This window comes from Hippopotamus amphibius, chromosome 1 (assembly GCF_030028045.1).
Source record: "Hippopotamus amphibius kiboko isolate mHipAmp2 chromosome 1, mHipAmp2.hap2, whole genome shotgun sequence".
Classification (NCBI taxonomy): Eukaryota; Metazoa; Chordata; class Mammalia; order Artiodactyla; family Hippopotamidae; genus Hippopotamus; species Hippopotamus amphibius.
The window spans coordinates 219,419,672-219,437,999 of record NC_080186.1 but is presented as its reverse complement, the minus strand read 5'-3'; the positions used below and the strand labels follow the sequence as shown (position 1 = coordinate 219,437,999).

Below are 18,328 nucleotides of genomic sequence, written 5' to 3'. Positions count from 1 at the left end.
AACCTATAGTAGATACATAAAAGATAATGAGAAAGAAATTAACCATTCCACTAAAGAAAGTTATCAAACCACAAAGAGTGAGAAAAGAACACCCAGAAAATAATTAACAATATGCAATAAATACATATATGTCCATAATTATTTTAATTGTAAATGGACTAAATTCTCCAATCAAAAGACACAGAGTGGCTGAATGGATTAAAAAACAAGACCTGTTTATATGCTGCCTATAAGATACTCCCTTCAGATGTAAGGACAAACACAGAATAAAAGTGAAAGGATGGAAAAAGATGTTCCATGCAAACAGAAACCAAAAGAAAGCTTGGCTAGCTATACTTATATCAGAGAAATATAGACTAAAATAAAGACTGTAACAAGAGACAAAGAAAGGCATTACATATTGATAAAGGGTCAATCCAACAAGAAGATATAACATTTGTTAATATTTCTGCACCCAACATAGGAGTACCTAAATATATAAAGCAAATATTAACAGACCTAAAGGGAGAATAGACAGCAAAACAGTCATCGTAGGGGACCTTTATACCCACTTTTGTTAATAGATAAGTCATCCCAACAGAAATCAATAAGGAAACATCAGCCTTACACGACAAGTTAGACCAGATGTACTTAACAGATATACAGAAAACATTCCATCCAAAAGCAGCAGAATATGCATTCTTCTCAACTGCATATGGAACATTCTCCAGGATCATATATTAGGTTAAAAAACAAGTCATAATAAATTTAATATTGGAGTCATATCAAGCATCTCTTTTTTTGGACCATAGTGGTATGAAACTAGAAATCAGTTACAAGAAGAAGACTGGAAAATTCATAAATATGTATAGATTAAACAGTATGCTATGGAGTTTAAAGAAATCAAAGGAGAAATCAAAAAATACTTTGAAACAAATGAAAGTGGAAATACAACATACCAAAAATTCATGGGATGCAGCAGAAGCACTTCTAAGAGGGAAGTTCAAGTGATACATGCCTAACTCTAGAAACAAGAATAATCTCAAACAACTTAACTTTACACCTCAAGGAACTAGAAAAAGAAGAGCAAGTGGGGCCCAAAGTTAGTAGAAGGAAGGTAATAACAAGGATCAGAGCAGGAATAATTAGAGACTAAAAAGATCAGTGAAACCAAGAGCTTGTTCTTTGAAAAGATAAACAGAATTGACAAACCTACATCTAGATGCACCAAGAAAAAAGGAGGGCTCAAATTAAAATCAGAAATGAAGGAGGAACTGTTACAAATAATACCACTGAAATACAGAGAACCATAAGAAACTACTGTGAGCAATTATGTGCTAGCAAATTGGACAACCTACGAGAGATATGGATAAATTTCTAGGAACACACAGCCCTTTCCAGTACTGAATCGCAAAGAAGTAGAAAATATGAATAGATCAGTTACTAGTAAGGAGATATGAATCTGTAATCAGAAACCTCCCAGAAAACAAAAGTCCAGGACCAGTTTCACTACCAAATTCTACCAAACATTAAAGGAATTATGCCAGTTCTTTTCAGACTCTTCCAAAAAATAGAAAAGGAGGGAACATGTCCAAACTAATTTTAGGAGGCCAGCATTACCCTGATACCAAAACCAGACAAGAACACTACCAGAAAAAATTACAGGCTGATATCCCTGATGAACATAGATGCTAAAAATCCTTAACAAAATATTAGCAAACCAACTGCAACAATACATTAAAAAGATCATACACCATGATCAAGTGGGATATATTCCAAAGATGCAAGGATGGTTTGACATCCAGAAATCAAGCAACGTGATACACCACGTGAACAAAATGAAGATGAAAGTCATATGATCACCTCAGTGGATTACAGAAAAAAGCATTTGACAAAATTTAACATCCATTTATGATTTTAAAAACTCCCAACACAGTGGGTATAGAGGGGACATACCTCAACATAATAAATGCCATATATGACAAGCCTGTAGCTAACGTCATGCTCAGTGGTGAAAATCTAAAAGCTTTTTGTCTAAGATCAGGAAAAAGACAAGGATGCCCACTCTCACAACTTTTATTCAACACAGTATTAAAATTCTAGCCAAATCAGGCAAGAAAAAGGCATCCAAATTAGAAAGGAAGAAGTAAAATTGTCACTCTGTAGATGACATATTGTATGTAGAAAACCTTTAGAGTCTATCAAAAAAAAAACTTAGAATAAATACTGAATAATAAATGAATAAATTGAATAATAAATTCAGTACTGTTTCAGAACACAAAGTACATAAAAATCTGTTGTGTTTCTATATACTAGTAATAAACTGGCAGAGGAAATTAAGAAAATAATCCCATTTACAATTGCATCAAAAAGAATAAAATACTTAGGAATAAATTTAACCAAGGAGGTGAAAGACCTGTACACTGAAAACTATAAGAGTGATGAAAGAAATTAAAGAATGCAAAACTAAATGAAAAGATACTCCATGCTCATTGATAGGAAAATTAAAATTGTTAAAATATCCATACTATCCAAAGCAATCACATTTAATGCAATACCTACTAAAATTCCAGTGGCAATTTTTCACAGAAATAGAATAAACTATCCTAAAATTTGTATGGAATCACGAAAGACCCCAAATAGCCAAAGCAATCTTGAGAAAGAACAAAAAGCTAGAGGCATCACGCTCCCTGATTTCAAACCACATGACATAGGTATAGTAACCAAAACATGATATTGGCAAAAAAATAGACACATAGATCAATGGAACAGAATAGAGTTCAAAAATAAACCCACACAAACATGCTCAATTAATTTATGACAAAAGGAGCCGAGAATAGATAAACATTGGGGAAAGGACAATCTCTTCAATAAATAGTATTGGGAAAACTAAATAGTCACATGCAAAAGAATGAAACAAGACTACTATCTTATACCATACACAAAAATTGACTCAAAGTGGATTAAAGACTTGAATACAAGACCTGAAACCCTAAAACTCATAAAAGAAAACGTAGGTGGCACGCTTCTTAACATCAGCCTTGGTGATGATTTTCTGGATTTGACACTAGAAGCAAAGGCCAAAAAAAAAGCAAAAATAAACAAGCAGGACTACATTAAACTAAAAACCTTCTGCACAGCAAAGAACATCATCAACAAAATGGAAAGAAAATGTACTGAATGGGAGAAGATTATTTGCAAACAATATATCTGATAAGGGGTTAATATCCAAAATATATAAAGAACATGCAACTCAATAGCAAAACAATCATTTAAAAAGTGGACAGAGGGTCTGAATAGGCATTTTTCCAAAGAAGACCTACAGATGGCCAAAAGATACATGAAAAATTGCTCAACATCACTAATGATCAAGAAATGTGAATCAAAACCACAATAAGATATCACCTCACACCTGTTAGAATGGCTTTCGTCAAAAAGACAAGGATGTGGAGAAAAGGGAACTCTTGTGCACTGTGGTGGGAATGTAAATTGATGTAGCCACTATGGAAAACAGTTTGGAGGTTCCTCAAAAAGTTAAAAATAGAACTACCATGTGCCATGGGATCCAGCAGTTCCACTTCTGGGTATTTATCTGAGGAAAATGAAAATACTAATTTGAAAAGATTTTTGCACCCCCATGTTCGTTGCAACATTATTTATAGTAGCCAAGGTATGGAAAAACCTAAGTGCTCATCGATAAATGAATGGGTAAAGACGATTTGATACACACACAGTGGAATACTATCCAGCCATTAAAAAAGGATGAAACCTTGCCATTTGTGACCACATGGATGGACCTTGAGGGCATTATGCTAAGTGAAATGAGTCAGGAAAGAAAGATAGAGATTGTATGATCTCATTTATGTGTGGAATTTAAAAAACAAACAAACCAGACCAATTTCATAGATACAGAGAACGGATTGATGGTTGCTAGAGGCGCAGGGGGTTGTGGGTGAGCAAAATGGAAAAAGGGGATCAAAAGTTACAAACCTCTAGTTATAATAAGTTATGGGGATGTAATGTACAGCATGGTGACCAAAGTTAGTAATACTGTACTGCATATTTCAAAGTTGTTAAGAGTATATTTTAAAGGTTCTCACCACAAGGAAACAAAATTTTGTACGTATGGTGACAGAGAGTAAGACTTACTGTGGTGATCATTTCACAATGTATGTAAATGTCAAATTACTACACTGTACACCTGAAATTAATGTTATATGTCAATTATACTTCAATTAAAATTTTTTTTAAAAGATTTGTCATGGCGTTCTTTCCTATAGCTATAATGAACACACAACAAAAAGTTTTTTAAACTAGTTAAGAAACATAACACCATTTCTACTGCCTTGAATATAGTTAGAAAGGTATACTTTATTTAAAGGAAGACTCGTGTTGTAAAAAGCTTAGATGTTTCTAAATTAGCTTATAAATGTAACGTGATCCTGATCAGAAACTTAGTGGAGATGTTTATGTATTTGTGTCTGGAGACTTGACAGTATTTTTAAGTTCTCAGAAGAATAAAGCTTGGAAAATTAAATTAAGAAATATTTTAAACAGTAATGTGGAGTAATGTTCTAGTTTTAATGGGAAAACATTATAAGCCAACAGTATTTAAAATAGTTTGGAACTGGCACAGCGATAGATGGCCAGATGAATGGAACAGATTAGAGTATCCAGAAATAGATCTAAGAATAAATGGAAAATTGTTTCTATGACAAAGTAGCATTTCCAGGCAATGTGGAATTGATGAATCTTCCAATTAATGATACTGGGGCAGCAGGCTGGAGATTCGAGGAAAAAAATTCAGCTGAATCCCTAGCTCATACCTTTAACCAAAATAAAATCTGTGTGTATTAAAGGTTTAATAAATGAAGCCATAAAGATGTTAAAGCATGGATGAATATATCTATGGGTATGTATGCATGTGCATTGTATATGTGTGTTATAAATATTTATTACATATTTTAATCTTGAAGTGTGGAAGACTTTTCTAAGTATAATACAAAACCCAGAAGTCATGCAATAAGAGAATGAGATACTTGAGACAAAAAAGAAATAAACCTATGTGTGTTTATAAGATGCTTGGTTAAAACACACAAACCCTTAAACAGAATCAGTATTTAATCTGAGGGAAAATCATGTGTAATACGTAAGATAGATCAAAAGGTTTACTCCACAGAACCCTGATAAATTAGAAATAAAAGATGAATAACTCAATAGATAGATAACTTATGGAAGGATGCTGCGTGTCCGTATTAATCAGAACAGTGATTGTTAAGACAACAACGAGATACCAGTTTTAGTCCTCCTTAGACTGACAAAAATGAAAAAGATTTATTAGGAGAGGTATGACAACTTGTTAACAGGAGTACAAATTAATAGAACCTCCTAGAAGCTACCTCTATTAGATTGTTGAATACATGTAACCTTTAATTCAGCAGTTTCAGTTCCAGAAGTCTGTTCTTCAGAAATCACACAAATTGGGGGGCGGGGGGTGGGCGAGGGCAGAGAGGCTGTTCACTGCAGCATTGCTTAGAAACCACCTAGGTACACATTCACAGAGGAAGAGATTATTGTGGCCATTTAAAAGGATGAGACACATCTGTTTGCAAAACGTTTGGAAGTGTATGTACAGTGATGTTAACAGTGGGGAGTAAGAGTGCCAAGGGATGAATTTCCTCTTTCATATATTTTTTTTGTTTGAATTTTTAGTAGGGTAATTGTATTAAAATGGCTGTGTTTCTAGGAAATAAATACTTTAAAGAAAAAAAAAAGTGCTGCCACTTAAGTTGGCTTAAAGTTTATTCCAAGTTTCCATTTATCATTCATTCAGCAAATATTTATTATTCAGTGCTTGCTAATTGCTGTGAGTAGCACAGGGAAATAGAAGTAAACATAATAAGTAAATAATGTATATTGTGCTGTGGAGAAAGGAAAGTCTGTAGAGTTAGGTAAGGAAGAGTGAAAATACAGTTTTCAATGTAAATTTAAACAGGATGATCAGAGTAGATCTCATTGAAAAGGAATAAGTCAGTTGAGCATGAACTGAAGAATTGGAAGGAATTGCACCATCTACTATGGCTCATGTGATTAAAATTAAACACTTCAAGTTGGAAGTATTCTAACTCCAAGCTCACAGGAACTGCGTGGTGACCCAGTTTTTCTAACCGTTTTAAATCTAAACTCTTATAAAAAAATCTTAGAATTCTATGTTGAATGCTGAGAGGTTCTCAAACATTACATGCATAAATAAGAATCACTTGGTAACACGCAGATTTCTGTGCCCTGTACCTAAGCAGTTGAATCAGATTTTCTGCATTTGGAGCCAGTGGAATAAACAAGCCCCACAGAAATTTTGATGTAAATAGTCCCAGGTCCACACTTAGGCCTCTGACATGAGCGTGCTTCACTGCACCTAGCAACAGTCAGCTCCCTCAGTATTACTTCTGAATGTGTGAGCTCTTGTGTTCAAGTATATGTCATTAATGTGACTTGTTCACTTGTTTAGGTCAAAGGCAATTGTTTGTTTGTTTTCCTCTTTTTAAAGGTATCATCAAATGGCATTCAGTCCACTCCTCTAAATCTTGCAACATATTGGAAATGTAGTGCTGGCACCACAGATCTTAGAGTGGATTATAAGTACAACCCAGAAGCTATGGTGGCACCAAGTGTGCTTTCCAACATACAGGTGGTGGTACCAGTGGATGGAGGAGTCACAAACATGCAGTCCCTTCCCCCTGCAATATGGTAAATTTAGTACATTTCTGAATCCCTACTAAACTTCTGTTGCAATCCTTGAGTTTTAGAATGTAAGCTGTGAAAGTTGTCTTGTAAGTTTAGTGTATTTTCCCATAGAAACCATACCGTAAAAGGTACTGTACGTTTTACTAGTCAAGCTACAGTAGCCTCAACCCAAAATAAACAAAACTAGTTTTGCTGTCCCCACCCAGACTTGAATGATTCAATACAACTTTACCCTTAGGCAGAGTACATAACTTCTCTAAACTTTTCATTTAAAAAATAAAAATTATTTTATAGGGTTAAATATAGCACCTAGCATATCTGTAGGAACACCTGTCTGATTAGTGTTTAGTATTAGTTACTCCCATCTCTTCACTACCTCTCTTGTTCCCTCCATTAACATTAGTATAGACTCTAACCACTCTGTTTATATTTGCTTCACCATTTAATAATAAAACTATGTTTTCCTTGAGTAATGAAGTTACTGGGTCACCTGTACATTGTTTTCCTTTCTCTGATCAGTAGAAATGAGAATTATAATTTCGTAAATATCCATTTATTAAGAAAGGTAATAGTATTATATTACTCAAACACATTTTCACCAGGTTATACCATTCAAAGTAAATTTAGCATTACGGTTGTAATGAAATATTCAAAATGCATTTGTTTATTGAGTGTTCATTCATATACAAGGTACTATACCAGATACATAATCTGAAGACATTTGTTCTTACAGGAATGCAGAACAGATGAAAGCCCTTTGGAAACTGTCTGGTATTTCAGAAAAATCAGAGAATGGGGGTAAGTGTGTGCTTGGCTTTTTTTGTTCATAACGTGATGTCACTGAAAATGGATTTTTTAAGCATGTTTATGGAAAATTTTCTCCTGGAATTTCATATGTTCAGTTCTAAAACTGACCACTAGGTGGAAGTTAATACCTTAAATAAGAGTAGACCAGTTGAGATTCAGAATACATTTTTTTATTCTAGATTGAATATGCTTTCTCTGTGAGAAAAAGAATGTTTTGCTATAACTTTATAAATATTATGTAAATGCTTCTTTTCTTCACATACTAACATTAAGATACCTAATAAAATAAATTTATAGAAATCTAGGTAACCTGATAATTGAAACTGAAAACTAATTGAAACTAATTAACACACTCTTTAGCACATTCTGTTAACGGGGTCCTCCTGGCCTCCCGGAAATCATACAGAAGCTTCCAGGCTTTAAAAAGCCCCCTTGTCTATTCTCTCTCAAGAGAACCTTTTCCCTGGTCATTTCCCCTTATTAAAACTAACCATCAATAGCCTTTAATTCTGTGATCGTTATTTTAAAGAGAAGCAAGATTCATTGTCTCCTCCCACCACATCTGCATCTGTTTGTGTTCCCAATGCAAAGAAAAAGTCTCTGCTAGTTAGGGGATATACTAGGAGTGATCAAGTCAATTTAGAATATAATTCCCAGGACAGTCAAGTCTTTAACATTGTATTTGTGGTTTCTCTTTAATCAAATGAGAGTTCTCCTGCCCTCTTTTGAGTGCCTAATTAATCTCTAATAACTTTTCCTATTGAGTAGGGTTTTTGGCTTTTCAGGTTTTGCTCAGCTCTTTCCTTTTGAACATTTTAAGCATGATGTGATCAAAATGTAAAACATATCATCAGTAGTTTCTCTCCTACATATTTCTACATAAAAGACCAGTAACATACCTGTATTGTCTATTCATTCATATCTGCTGTGCTGAACCAGGCTTTTATGACTAGAGAACCACACATTGAATGAAATAGCCTAGCTAATCTCTAGTTCCTTTGTTCTTGTTTGGTACTTAAAGGTTGCCTGTTTCCAGGCGGTAAACTGTACTGACTTTTACTCTAGCTATATGGCTGTGGGAGACAAAACTGAAATTCCTAGTTGAAACTGGAAGGAAACCAGAAATCCTACTTGAATTGAGGGTTTACAACCAGTTAGCAAGGAAGAAAGGGTATATTTTCCCCGTATTTAATGGAAACAATATTATTGTAAATATTTACCAAGAAGTGAGTTTCTTCGCTGAAAAATAAGACACAAATTTTCTAACCAGATATTTTAATAGTTTTCCTCTGCTGTTCAGGTATCAGAGTGAGGAAATGGAAACATCTTATAAATGTGGTTCTGATTTGGTTAGTCAGCCTTTAAAAAGAGGGCTCCAAATTAGAATACTGTAAAATAGAAATCTGTTTCCGTTTTGCTCTTATGCCTAGAAGAGGGACAGGAAATAATTCTAAAATTTAAGGATTGCCAAGGTGGCTGCTCTTGGTCTGTGGTGGAACTTTCACAGAATTGAATTGCATATCAAGAACTGTAAATGTTTAAGGAGGGCTTGGACAAGCATTAAGAATTATACAGCAATTCATCTTCCCGATGGATCTGCGCCACCAGTACACTGGTGTAGGATGGGTCATTGTCATATTTTCTACCAGATTTCTCTCTGTAATGTTCAACTTCTGTTCGGGGAATCATAGAATGTCACTCCTACTGTACAGCAATTCTGTCTGCTTTCCCCAACCAGAAACCTGGGAACCATCCTAGGCTCCTTCTCGATTTCACCCCTTGATTTCAACTCCTAAATATCTTTCAAATTTATTCCTTTCTTACCTTTCGCTTAGCCTAGTTCAAATCCCCTTTTCCTGTCACCTAGAGTCCTAGACTGTCTTACTGACATTCAGGTCAGTAAAGTCCCTACCTTGCATCTTGTACCTCTCTGCCCTTCTAAGATACTTACCTGAAATGTTCTGTCTCCCTTATCTTTGGTGGCTCTCTATGGCTATTTCTTATTGTGGTTTGTAAAGATATTTTTGAGCTTGTTCCTTGCTCCCAGTCTGGTCTCATCTTCTGCCACTCACCTCCACTTGTACCCTGTTCTCACTCTTCTGGTGTAGATGTAGTTCCCTTCAGCACATCATGCTCTGTCAGGCCTCGCATCTCTATACCTGCAGTTACCTTTGCCTGAAATACACACCATCATCCCCACACCATTTTATGTGCTTTTGTGGCCCATAGTTCCTGTTAGTAAATAATTATGAATATTGTAAATGCTATAAAAAAAAAAACTTTCTGCCATACTGTTAGACTTGAATATGGTTATATTGAAAAGAAAGCCTCTCAGACATAACTGGCATGATGTTAGACCAGTTAAATGTTGAAAAGAGGTGAATACACATCTTAGCTTCTTTACCTCTCCCGCCCCATGATATGGTGCTCAGCATATCCTTTTCTTTTGACTTTATTCCCACTCATCCCTTCTAGGGCTTCCTTCTGAGCTGCCCTCAGACTTCCTTGTCTTTTGACTCGCTTCAACATGCGTAGAGCATAGGAATCTCAGTAAATACCTCTGAAGATCATTATTAAGTCAGAGAGAAGCATGGATGAAGATTAATGAAAATTCAGATTCACTGAATAAAGTCTGATTTGGAAACAGGACGATGATTTGTTTACTGTACACGTTTCATGAATTTGGCATAGGACTGACACATTTTAGCGTACTTGCTCATTTGCCTTTTTTTGGTGTGAAATATATTACCCTGTATAAGTTCTTTGTTCTTTTCCTTGTAGGTTCTGGGTCCCTCAGAGCAAAATTTGATCTTTCAGAAGGACCCAGTAAACCCACAACACTTGCAGTGCAATTCCTCAGCGAGGGAAGTACCCTCTCAGGAGTAGATATTGAACTTGTAGGCACTGGCTATAGGCTTTCCTTAGTAAAGAAGAGGTTTGCCACTGGTAAGTTGGGAGATTTCAAGCTTTTTAATGTACATGGGAAACATTTGTATTCTAACATTTACTAAACGACTGTCAAATAGTTTATAGTCTAAAGGCATGGAAACTTTTTCTTTGACCTTTGGTACAAGGTGCCAGGTAGAGACACACCTGGGAGAGAGAGTACTCATGGTCAGTATAGCTGAAACACCTGTGATCTGATTCTAATGTATTGTAAACAGCAGATGGGTACTGGGGTTTGTATCTGTAACCACAGTGAAAATATTCTCCTTTGAGTTCATTTGAAATTATAATTGCAAAGGTCTGCTTGATGTTTTTCAGGACGATACCTGGCGGATTGTTGATGGACCTGGGAAAGTGGTTGGCTCGAGGGAGTAGTGCAGACTTGCCATTCTGCATTATCTGTTCTTTCCAAACACTATTCTAACTTGTATTATGTCTTTAAGAGCTGACTATAAACATTAGATTGCACTTTTGAAGTGAGTCATTGAAAGAAATAGCACTGAAATGATTTTCAACGCTGTAAATATCAACTGCAATATTCAGGAAACATTTATATTCAGATTCTCAGTAAAATGAAGTTTTTATAGGTTGAAATTTTAAATTATCTTCAGTGTCTGTGGTTATAGTGTAATATCAGGCCTGAGATTTCAGGAGAGCAAGCACAAAACAATTTAGCTTTCCATGAGTTTTTTAGAGTCAGAGATAGCTTTGAAATTTTATAAGTTTGATATTGAGTGTATACAGACAGAACGTGAACTCTAAGTTTGGATAATGTTCATTTATAACACTCAATCAAATTGAGTTACGTGCCATAAAGTAATCAGACCAGAGTCCAAGGTGTATGCTAAATTTATAATTTGTTACTCATAAACATTAATAGTGTAAATGGTGTTTTATATGATTTTTTTAATCCTCAAGTGCAATGTGTTTTAAAATAAGCTTGCTAAAGACAGCAGAGAAATTTACTTCTGCAGTTAACGTTATAGAACTTGTGATTGTTTTGATGAATTAATGCTGTAGAGTTAATTTATTTTTATATGGATTGCATAATGTGTGCCTTTTAAAACAATAACAAAACCCAGAAATGTGCCTATCTAGTTTGTGTTCATTAATGTGCCTCACTTTTTTCCTCACAGTCTGGATCTTCAATTCAGAATCTTAGAGTGGTCAAGAATTTTTACAAGATAATTGCAATTTTTATAAATACCTTTGGCTACAATTGGGAAGGGAATTCAGAATAAGTAAAGGACAATTTATACTTAAGAACCCTGGCTTGCTTCTTTAGGGATACACTGTAGCCACTAGAGAAATACAACTAATGGCATATGTTTACAGGAGAGAAAATTACCTTCAGATATTCTACCTTAACTTCATCAAAAAGTTCTGCAAAACTGTACTGATAAATTGGTAACTGGTATTTTAACTCTCAGTTTTACATTTCCCTTCACTCTGATTATTATTGGAAATTTGTACATTTATTTACTGAATGTGTTGTGAGCATGAATTTTGTAGTAGTTTGTGAGGAACACACTTTAGAAAAGATTAGTTTTGGGATTTTCAACCATTGGAAAAATTACCAATTTGTATGTTCTTGTTCCTATTTAATTGCCACCTGCTAAAAATAGGGAAATTATTTGAAATGATGGATTGGGTTAAGCATTTCTTAAAATAAACTACTAACGTTAAATAGTAAAAATCCTAACTTTATAGCAAATCCTGAGTAATTGAAGGAATTAAATATTTTGGACAAAGTTTCATAACTTACAAATGGGAATTTTATTTATAAGGATAAGTACCAGTGTTCTGCACCTGCATAGAAGTAATAAATTGTGTTATAAATGATAATTTATATAAAACCACTAATTGTTCTGTTAAGCTTTACAGAAAATAAAACCTCTCCTACTAGACATTTATGTAACATCTTGCAATATTAAATACAGCAGAAAATCTACTCATTAGCAATATGTATAACACAATATATGCTTTTTAATATCCATGTTAGTCCAATTCTGAATTTAGATTTGACTAAAGCAATACATAAGACAATTTGCTAAAATTTTCATCTTTACTAAATAGTGGACAAAATTAGAATTTCTAACTTACATTGTACTCTTTTAAATGCCAGTTACAGTCCCTTACTGGAATCTTCACTGTAACTGCTTTGCAGTCAAACTGCTTTTACTGAGCAGTTAATATTTTGTTGTTGAAATTCAGACACCATTATACTCACCATGTTTGTTTTTAATCAAGCATTACCTTAAAATGTACAAACCAGTGAAATGGTTAAACTTCTGCACTTTCCTAATTACCACAGTCTTCATACCAAGTGTTGATACATAAATTTGTATTGGGTGCAGGTTACAGTTTTGAAGCCATATGAGTTTATATTGATTTTTTTCATTTAAAAATCCACTAATGGTGTAAAAAAGACCAATAGATTTTCAATGGGAAATGTATTTAGCAAGCTGGTTCTTGCTTATGTATAGTGATACACTTTGTAGCTGCCTCTTTAACCAAGAATTTGTAAACACAGAACTCTAACAAATGTGAGTTTTTAAGAATTATTTACTACTTTGAGTTGTAATTAGAACAATGCAAATCTTACAAAATTTTGTAAATATTTTTGATTTTTTCATAAAAATGTAAATTTGACAAAAGTTGTGCCCTTAATAAACACATAATATATAATTTATCAGTTGGTTTGTGTTTTTGTACTCTTGTTTATAGTAATAATAGCTATGTCATAGACTCTAGGACAAGGCAAGCGAGGTAAGTAATGAATAACTGGTGTTGAACTTTGTATCATCATTTAGACAGGCATATAGATTGGTCTGTTATTTAGTTTTAATTGGTCATATAGGAAAACTTCATTTGGAGTATAACCCAAAAATGTAGAAATTGTTTAACAAGGGATTATTTTTATTTGTTTCTTAATATACTTAAATTGATGTTAAGCTTTAGCAAAGACTCTCCTTCTGACAAGTTGCTTAGGAACACAGTGTTACACAGTTTTAAAATTGTACTCTTCCAAGGAGGTAATCAGGAACATCAAGTCTCTCAAAAACCACTAGATTTAGAAAGGAGCAAAAAAAAGGAATTGGAAAAACGATTTTATCCTAAATATTGAAAATTTTGCTAAATCTGTGTCATAAAAAGGAGCAGTTTAGTTGATCTAGGTCAGGTTGGGGAACCTGTGTAACAAACAGGTAGCACTCTTACCGTTCATACCATATGCTCAGCTTTTTTCTTCATTATTCTCTTTTCCCCCTTCCCCTGTCCCACCTGTTAGATCTCAGGAACTTAACACTATAAAATAGTATGTTGCTCATATCACAGTTCTAAGGAGGTTGGAGGAATAGCTCTGCTCTATATAGTAATTCAGGGACACAGGCTCCCTACATTTTTGTGACTCTTCAAAATCCTCTCCATTTGGCCAGTGGATGGGGAAGGAGAGAAAATGGGAGTTTATGGGCCAGGCCCAGAATTGGCATCATTACTTCTGTTCACATTCCTTTAGCCAGAACTTGATCTGTGGTTCTAGCTAACCGCAAGGAAAGATGGGAAATATATAGTGTGGTTGTGTGCCTAGGAGGAAGAGAAAACATGTTTTGATAAACACAGTAATCCTCTGGCACATACTCTGCCCTTTCTCCATTTGGTTAGCTTTCTTTATTCCTTTCTCCTGAATATATGTGTGTGTATTTATTTTTCTGTCCTCTCCCTTTTTTTTTTTAATACATCTTTATTGCTAAATGTGCATTTAATGGTGTCTGTGGCTTTCAGTACTAAAGGTGTGTTCCATCATCTCTTGCTATATGTACATATTTTACCCCTGTTTTCGAATATGTCTGATTATTTCTGTATTTCCTCTAATCATATATATTTATGATTACTTATAACTCAAACTACCACTTAGCATGCAGTGTTTCATCTATCAGTAATTTTTAAACTGCAATTAACAGAAAATAAAACTAAGAACAAATAAAGTTTAAACAAATAAAGACAATTTTTTTTTCACATCACAAAGTCTGGAAGTTTATCTGTTGCAGGTATTGGACAGGACAAGTGATTCTCTTGGCTTTTTCCTTATGGTTGCAATATGGCTGCCACAGCTTCAGACTATATGTTTACATCCAAAGCTGGAAGAGGGGCAGTTCCAGGTATGTCTGTTCTTTTTCTCAGGAGAATTAAAGCTTTTCCAGAAGCTTTTCTAGCACATTTCTGCTTACTTCCTATTGGCCAGAATTGTGTAAGAGACAGAGAAAGCAAGTAGCCTTTATTTTTAAGTGAGTAAAGCAGAAGGGGCTGGGAATGACTGAAGGTGAGCTGGCCAGGAGGTCAGCCACAGAATTTCTGACTAGTACAGGTGTATTTCCTTATAGCATATTTCCAGTTAAATCTCTGCACTTAGCCCAATCAATGTATTTTAACAGTTTTATCTCAGCAGTGAGCAGGGTGAACTTAAAAAAGATTTAGAACACTTTCATCTTTAGAAGAGTGAATCATTATAACTTTCCTAGAGAGCAATTTGAATTAAAAACCTTTCAAAACCTTATTTATCATTTAAACTAATAATTCATCACTGTTGGGGATTTGTCATAAGAAGATAATGAGACAAGAAAACAAAGATGTGTTTATTATATGAAAAAATTTGAAGATTTGGTTAAATGAGTTGGTAACTTCCATATAGTGAAATACTATGTAGGTATTTAAAATAATCATGAATAAACAACAGGGTCCTACTGTACAGCACAGGGAATACCTATAATAAACTATAATAAAAAAGAATGTGTGTATATATGACTGAATCACTTTGCTGTATACCAGAAACTACCACAACACTGTAAATCAACTTCAATAAATAATTAACTAAAATAATCATGAAGGTTTAGAGTGATTGATATGGAATATTGCCATGACGTTGTTAGATGGTAAAAGGTAATTCTTTTTTGTTTTTAAAGTGCATACACCTAAAGCAAAAACCTTTGTGAAAACTATGTACCAAGTTGTAATTTCTGGGTGATGGGACTTTTACTTTCCACAGAATGTTTAATGTCCACATTTCACTTTATTTTTTATGAGTAGGTATTACATTTACAATAAAAACTTTTCTATTTTGAAAAATAGTTTTAGAAATAGGGTGCAAGCTGAACTTTATGTTGATGTAGACAGTGTACAAGGATCTCTCTACATGAGGGTCTTCCCATTTTGATCACTGCCTTAACTATCCACTTGGTTCCACCAATATAACTACTTTGTCTGTTTTGTATTGCTTATTAATGTACGGAAGTAGATTTCTGCTCTACATCCCCCCCCCCCCCGCTTTCTTGTCTCAAAGCTAAATGCCCTGATTTCTTTTGCCTACATGAATACAGTCTCAATTCTTTTTTCTGCCCAAACTAATCTTAAAAAGTATGATTGAGGGCTTCCCTGGTGGCGCAGTGGTTAAGAATCTGCCTGCCAATGCAGGGGACACGAGTTCAAGCCCTGGTCCGGGAAGCCCACATGCCACAGAGCAGCTAAACCCCTGTGCCACAAATACTGAGCCTGTGCTCTAGAGCCTGTGAGCCACAACTATTGAGCCCACGTGCCACAACTACTGAAGCCCACGTGCCTAGAGTCCATGCTCCGCAACAAGAGAAGCCACTGCAATGAGCAGCCTGCACACCATAATGAAGAGTAGCCCCCACTCTGCAACTAGAGAAAGCGCATGTGCAGCAATGAAGACCCAACACATCCAATGAATAAATAAATAAAATTTATAAAAAAGAAAAGTATGATCGAGACAAGGGACAGATGTGTAAGTGTGATGTGGTTAAGGCTGTCTTCCGGGTAGCTTTCAGCAAAATTAAGAGCCTTTTTAAATTTCAGAAACTTGGTGTTATTGCCTCAGTATCATCCCAATAAATTAGGTGGCATGTAAGCTCTACTATTTTCTCTCCTAATTCTAGCAATTATCTCAGTAGTTCATATATCAAAGCATAATACTCTGATCCCTCAGCCAATGCTAATGCTGACTACTAGTAGCAGACCTGCTAACATTAACATGAGTTGAAGGACAACCAGTTAGACACCCATTTATCATCATTGGTCAACTAGCATCAGTCTTTTCTAATTCTTTACTTATGCCACTCACAACCTTAATTAGAAATAATCTTCTAAAATGAAGAGTCTTTGTAGTTCATTTATCACTCTGGTCTTATAAACCAGAAAAGGAGAAAAACCTCCCTACAACAGGAAGGGAGAAGCTGCAACTCTGCCATCAGAAATTCTATCTAAACTATTCCCTGAAAGTTGCACATAAACAGTAAAATGTTAAGTGCTATGTCAGTACTAAAAACAAATTCTAGAGGATCCCATTGCTGTGTACTTTGTATATTAAATGACCTGCACCATTACAATGTATTAGTACATACATACTTGACTGTACATAATACATTATATATAATCATACATTGTTTGCTCCATGCATGAGTACAAACTCTGAATATTACATTATTACATAGAAAATATTAATTGTACAAATTCCATTAAGTCAAATGAACTCTAGTCACCATACTTACCACAACCAACGACTTTCCTTAATCCCAAGCTTTGAGAAATCAGCAACTCACCCACAGACATGCCCCTCTTCTTGCTTTGGGCCCATAACGTGAGGGTTTCTAGAACTGAACTGTATCTGGTTCTTGTTTCAGGACCATCTCACCTAAAATCTCCCAATCTTTCCTCTTAAATAAGACATCAGATGGACTAATGAGTAATCAGCTCATGTGTAGACACAACTATGGTGTCATCCATTTGATATTTTTAAGTTTGGGGGCATGCTGTGACTCAGCTACGGCCATCTGAGGCCTTAACACAGTCAAACAACATGTAGTTGAGCCTATATTGAATATTATTTTCCAACATCAACAACCATAAGGTGTTAGTCAATGCTTAAAATATATAAGAAAATTGATACACGTGTACATTCACATGTCCAAATAAAAATTAGCAAATTCCCCTTAGCCCCTGTAGACCTCAAAGTGTATATATTACCAATCTTGCCAAATTTCCAAAACAAGATCAAAATATAAAACAAAAGCCTGCTTTCCCTCATTCTGTTAGAAGTATCTAAATCACAAATTAAGACATATTTTATCCAAGATTTTTAACAAAATGAAAATTTCAAACACCAAAAATTCTAACTTTAAACCTATGTACTAGAAAAACTTCCTCCCTCCGCAGTAGTTTACATTACTCCCACTAACACCAGCATGCTACTTAAATTCACAGAATTTTGATGGACAGGGATCCCCCTACATCTAGTTTGTTACTATAACTTAATAAATAAAGCAAGGCACTAAAAATGCCAAGATGAGTTTACTATCTCCATAAACACATAAGTTTGGTCCCAGTATTTCTATTAATTCTTAACAAAATTACGCATGCAAGTATTCCACATCCAAGTGAGAAAACCCTCTGGATCATCAATGATTAAAAGGAGCAGGGGGACTTCCCTGGGTAGGACTCTGCACTCCCAATGCAGGGGGCCTGGGTTCGATACCTGGTCGGGGAACTAGATCCCACATGCATGCTGCAACTAAGAAGCCTGCATGCCACAACTAAAGATCCTGCATGCCACAACTAAGAACTGGCACAGCCAAAAAAAAAAAAAAAAGAGCAGGCATCAGGCATACTAACAAGTAGCTCATGACACCTAGGTTTACTGCACCCCACAGGAAACAGCAGTGATAAAAACTAAGCCAGAAACAAAAGTTTGACTAATTTATACTAACTCACTAGAACTGAGAAACTTCATGCCAGCCACCAAGGTCATGTGATTAACTCAATAAGATTCTCAGTGTAAAAG

At 34.9% G+C, this 18,328-nt stretch overlaps 1 protein-coding gene across 5 annotated transcripts in view; it reads left to right on the top strand.

The window, feature by feature from the left end:
• FCHO2 (FCH and mu domain containing endocytic adaptor 2) overlaps nucleotides 1-13,168 on the top strand; it is a 122,054-nt gene extending 108,886 nt beyond the window's left edge. For 4 of the 5 annotated variants that reach the window (XM_057741249.1, XM_057741240.1, XM_057741259.1 and 1 more), the window contains 4 exons: nucleotides 6,527-6,726; nucleotides 7,457-7,521; nucleotides 10,312-10,476; nucleotides 10,795-13,168. In XM_057741249.1, the coding sequence (XP_057597232.1) occupies nucleotides 6,527-6,726; nucleotides 7,457-7,521; nucleotides 10,312-10,476; nucleotides 10,795-10,817 (453 nt within the window). In that variant the 3' untranslated portion in view covers nucleotides 10,818-13,168. The remainder of the gene's footprint in view (nucleotides 1-6,526; nucleotides 6,727-7,456; nucleotides 7,522-10,311; nucleotides 10,477-10,794) is intronic. The other variant, XM_057741276.1, reaches the window with a different exon arrangement.
• Nucleotides 13,169-18,328: the final 5,160 nt, after the last annotated feature.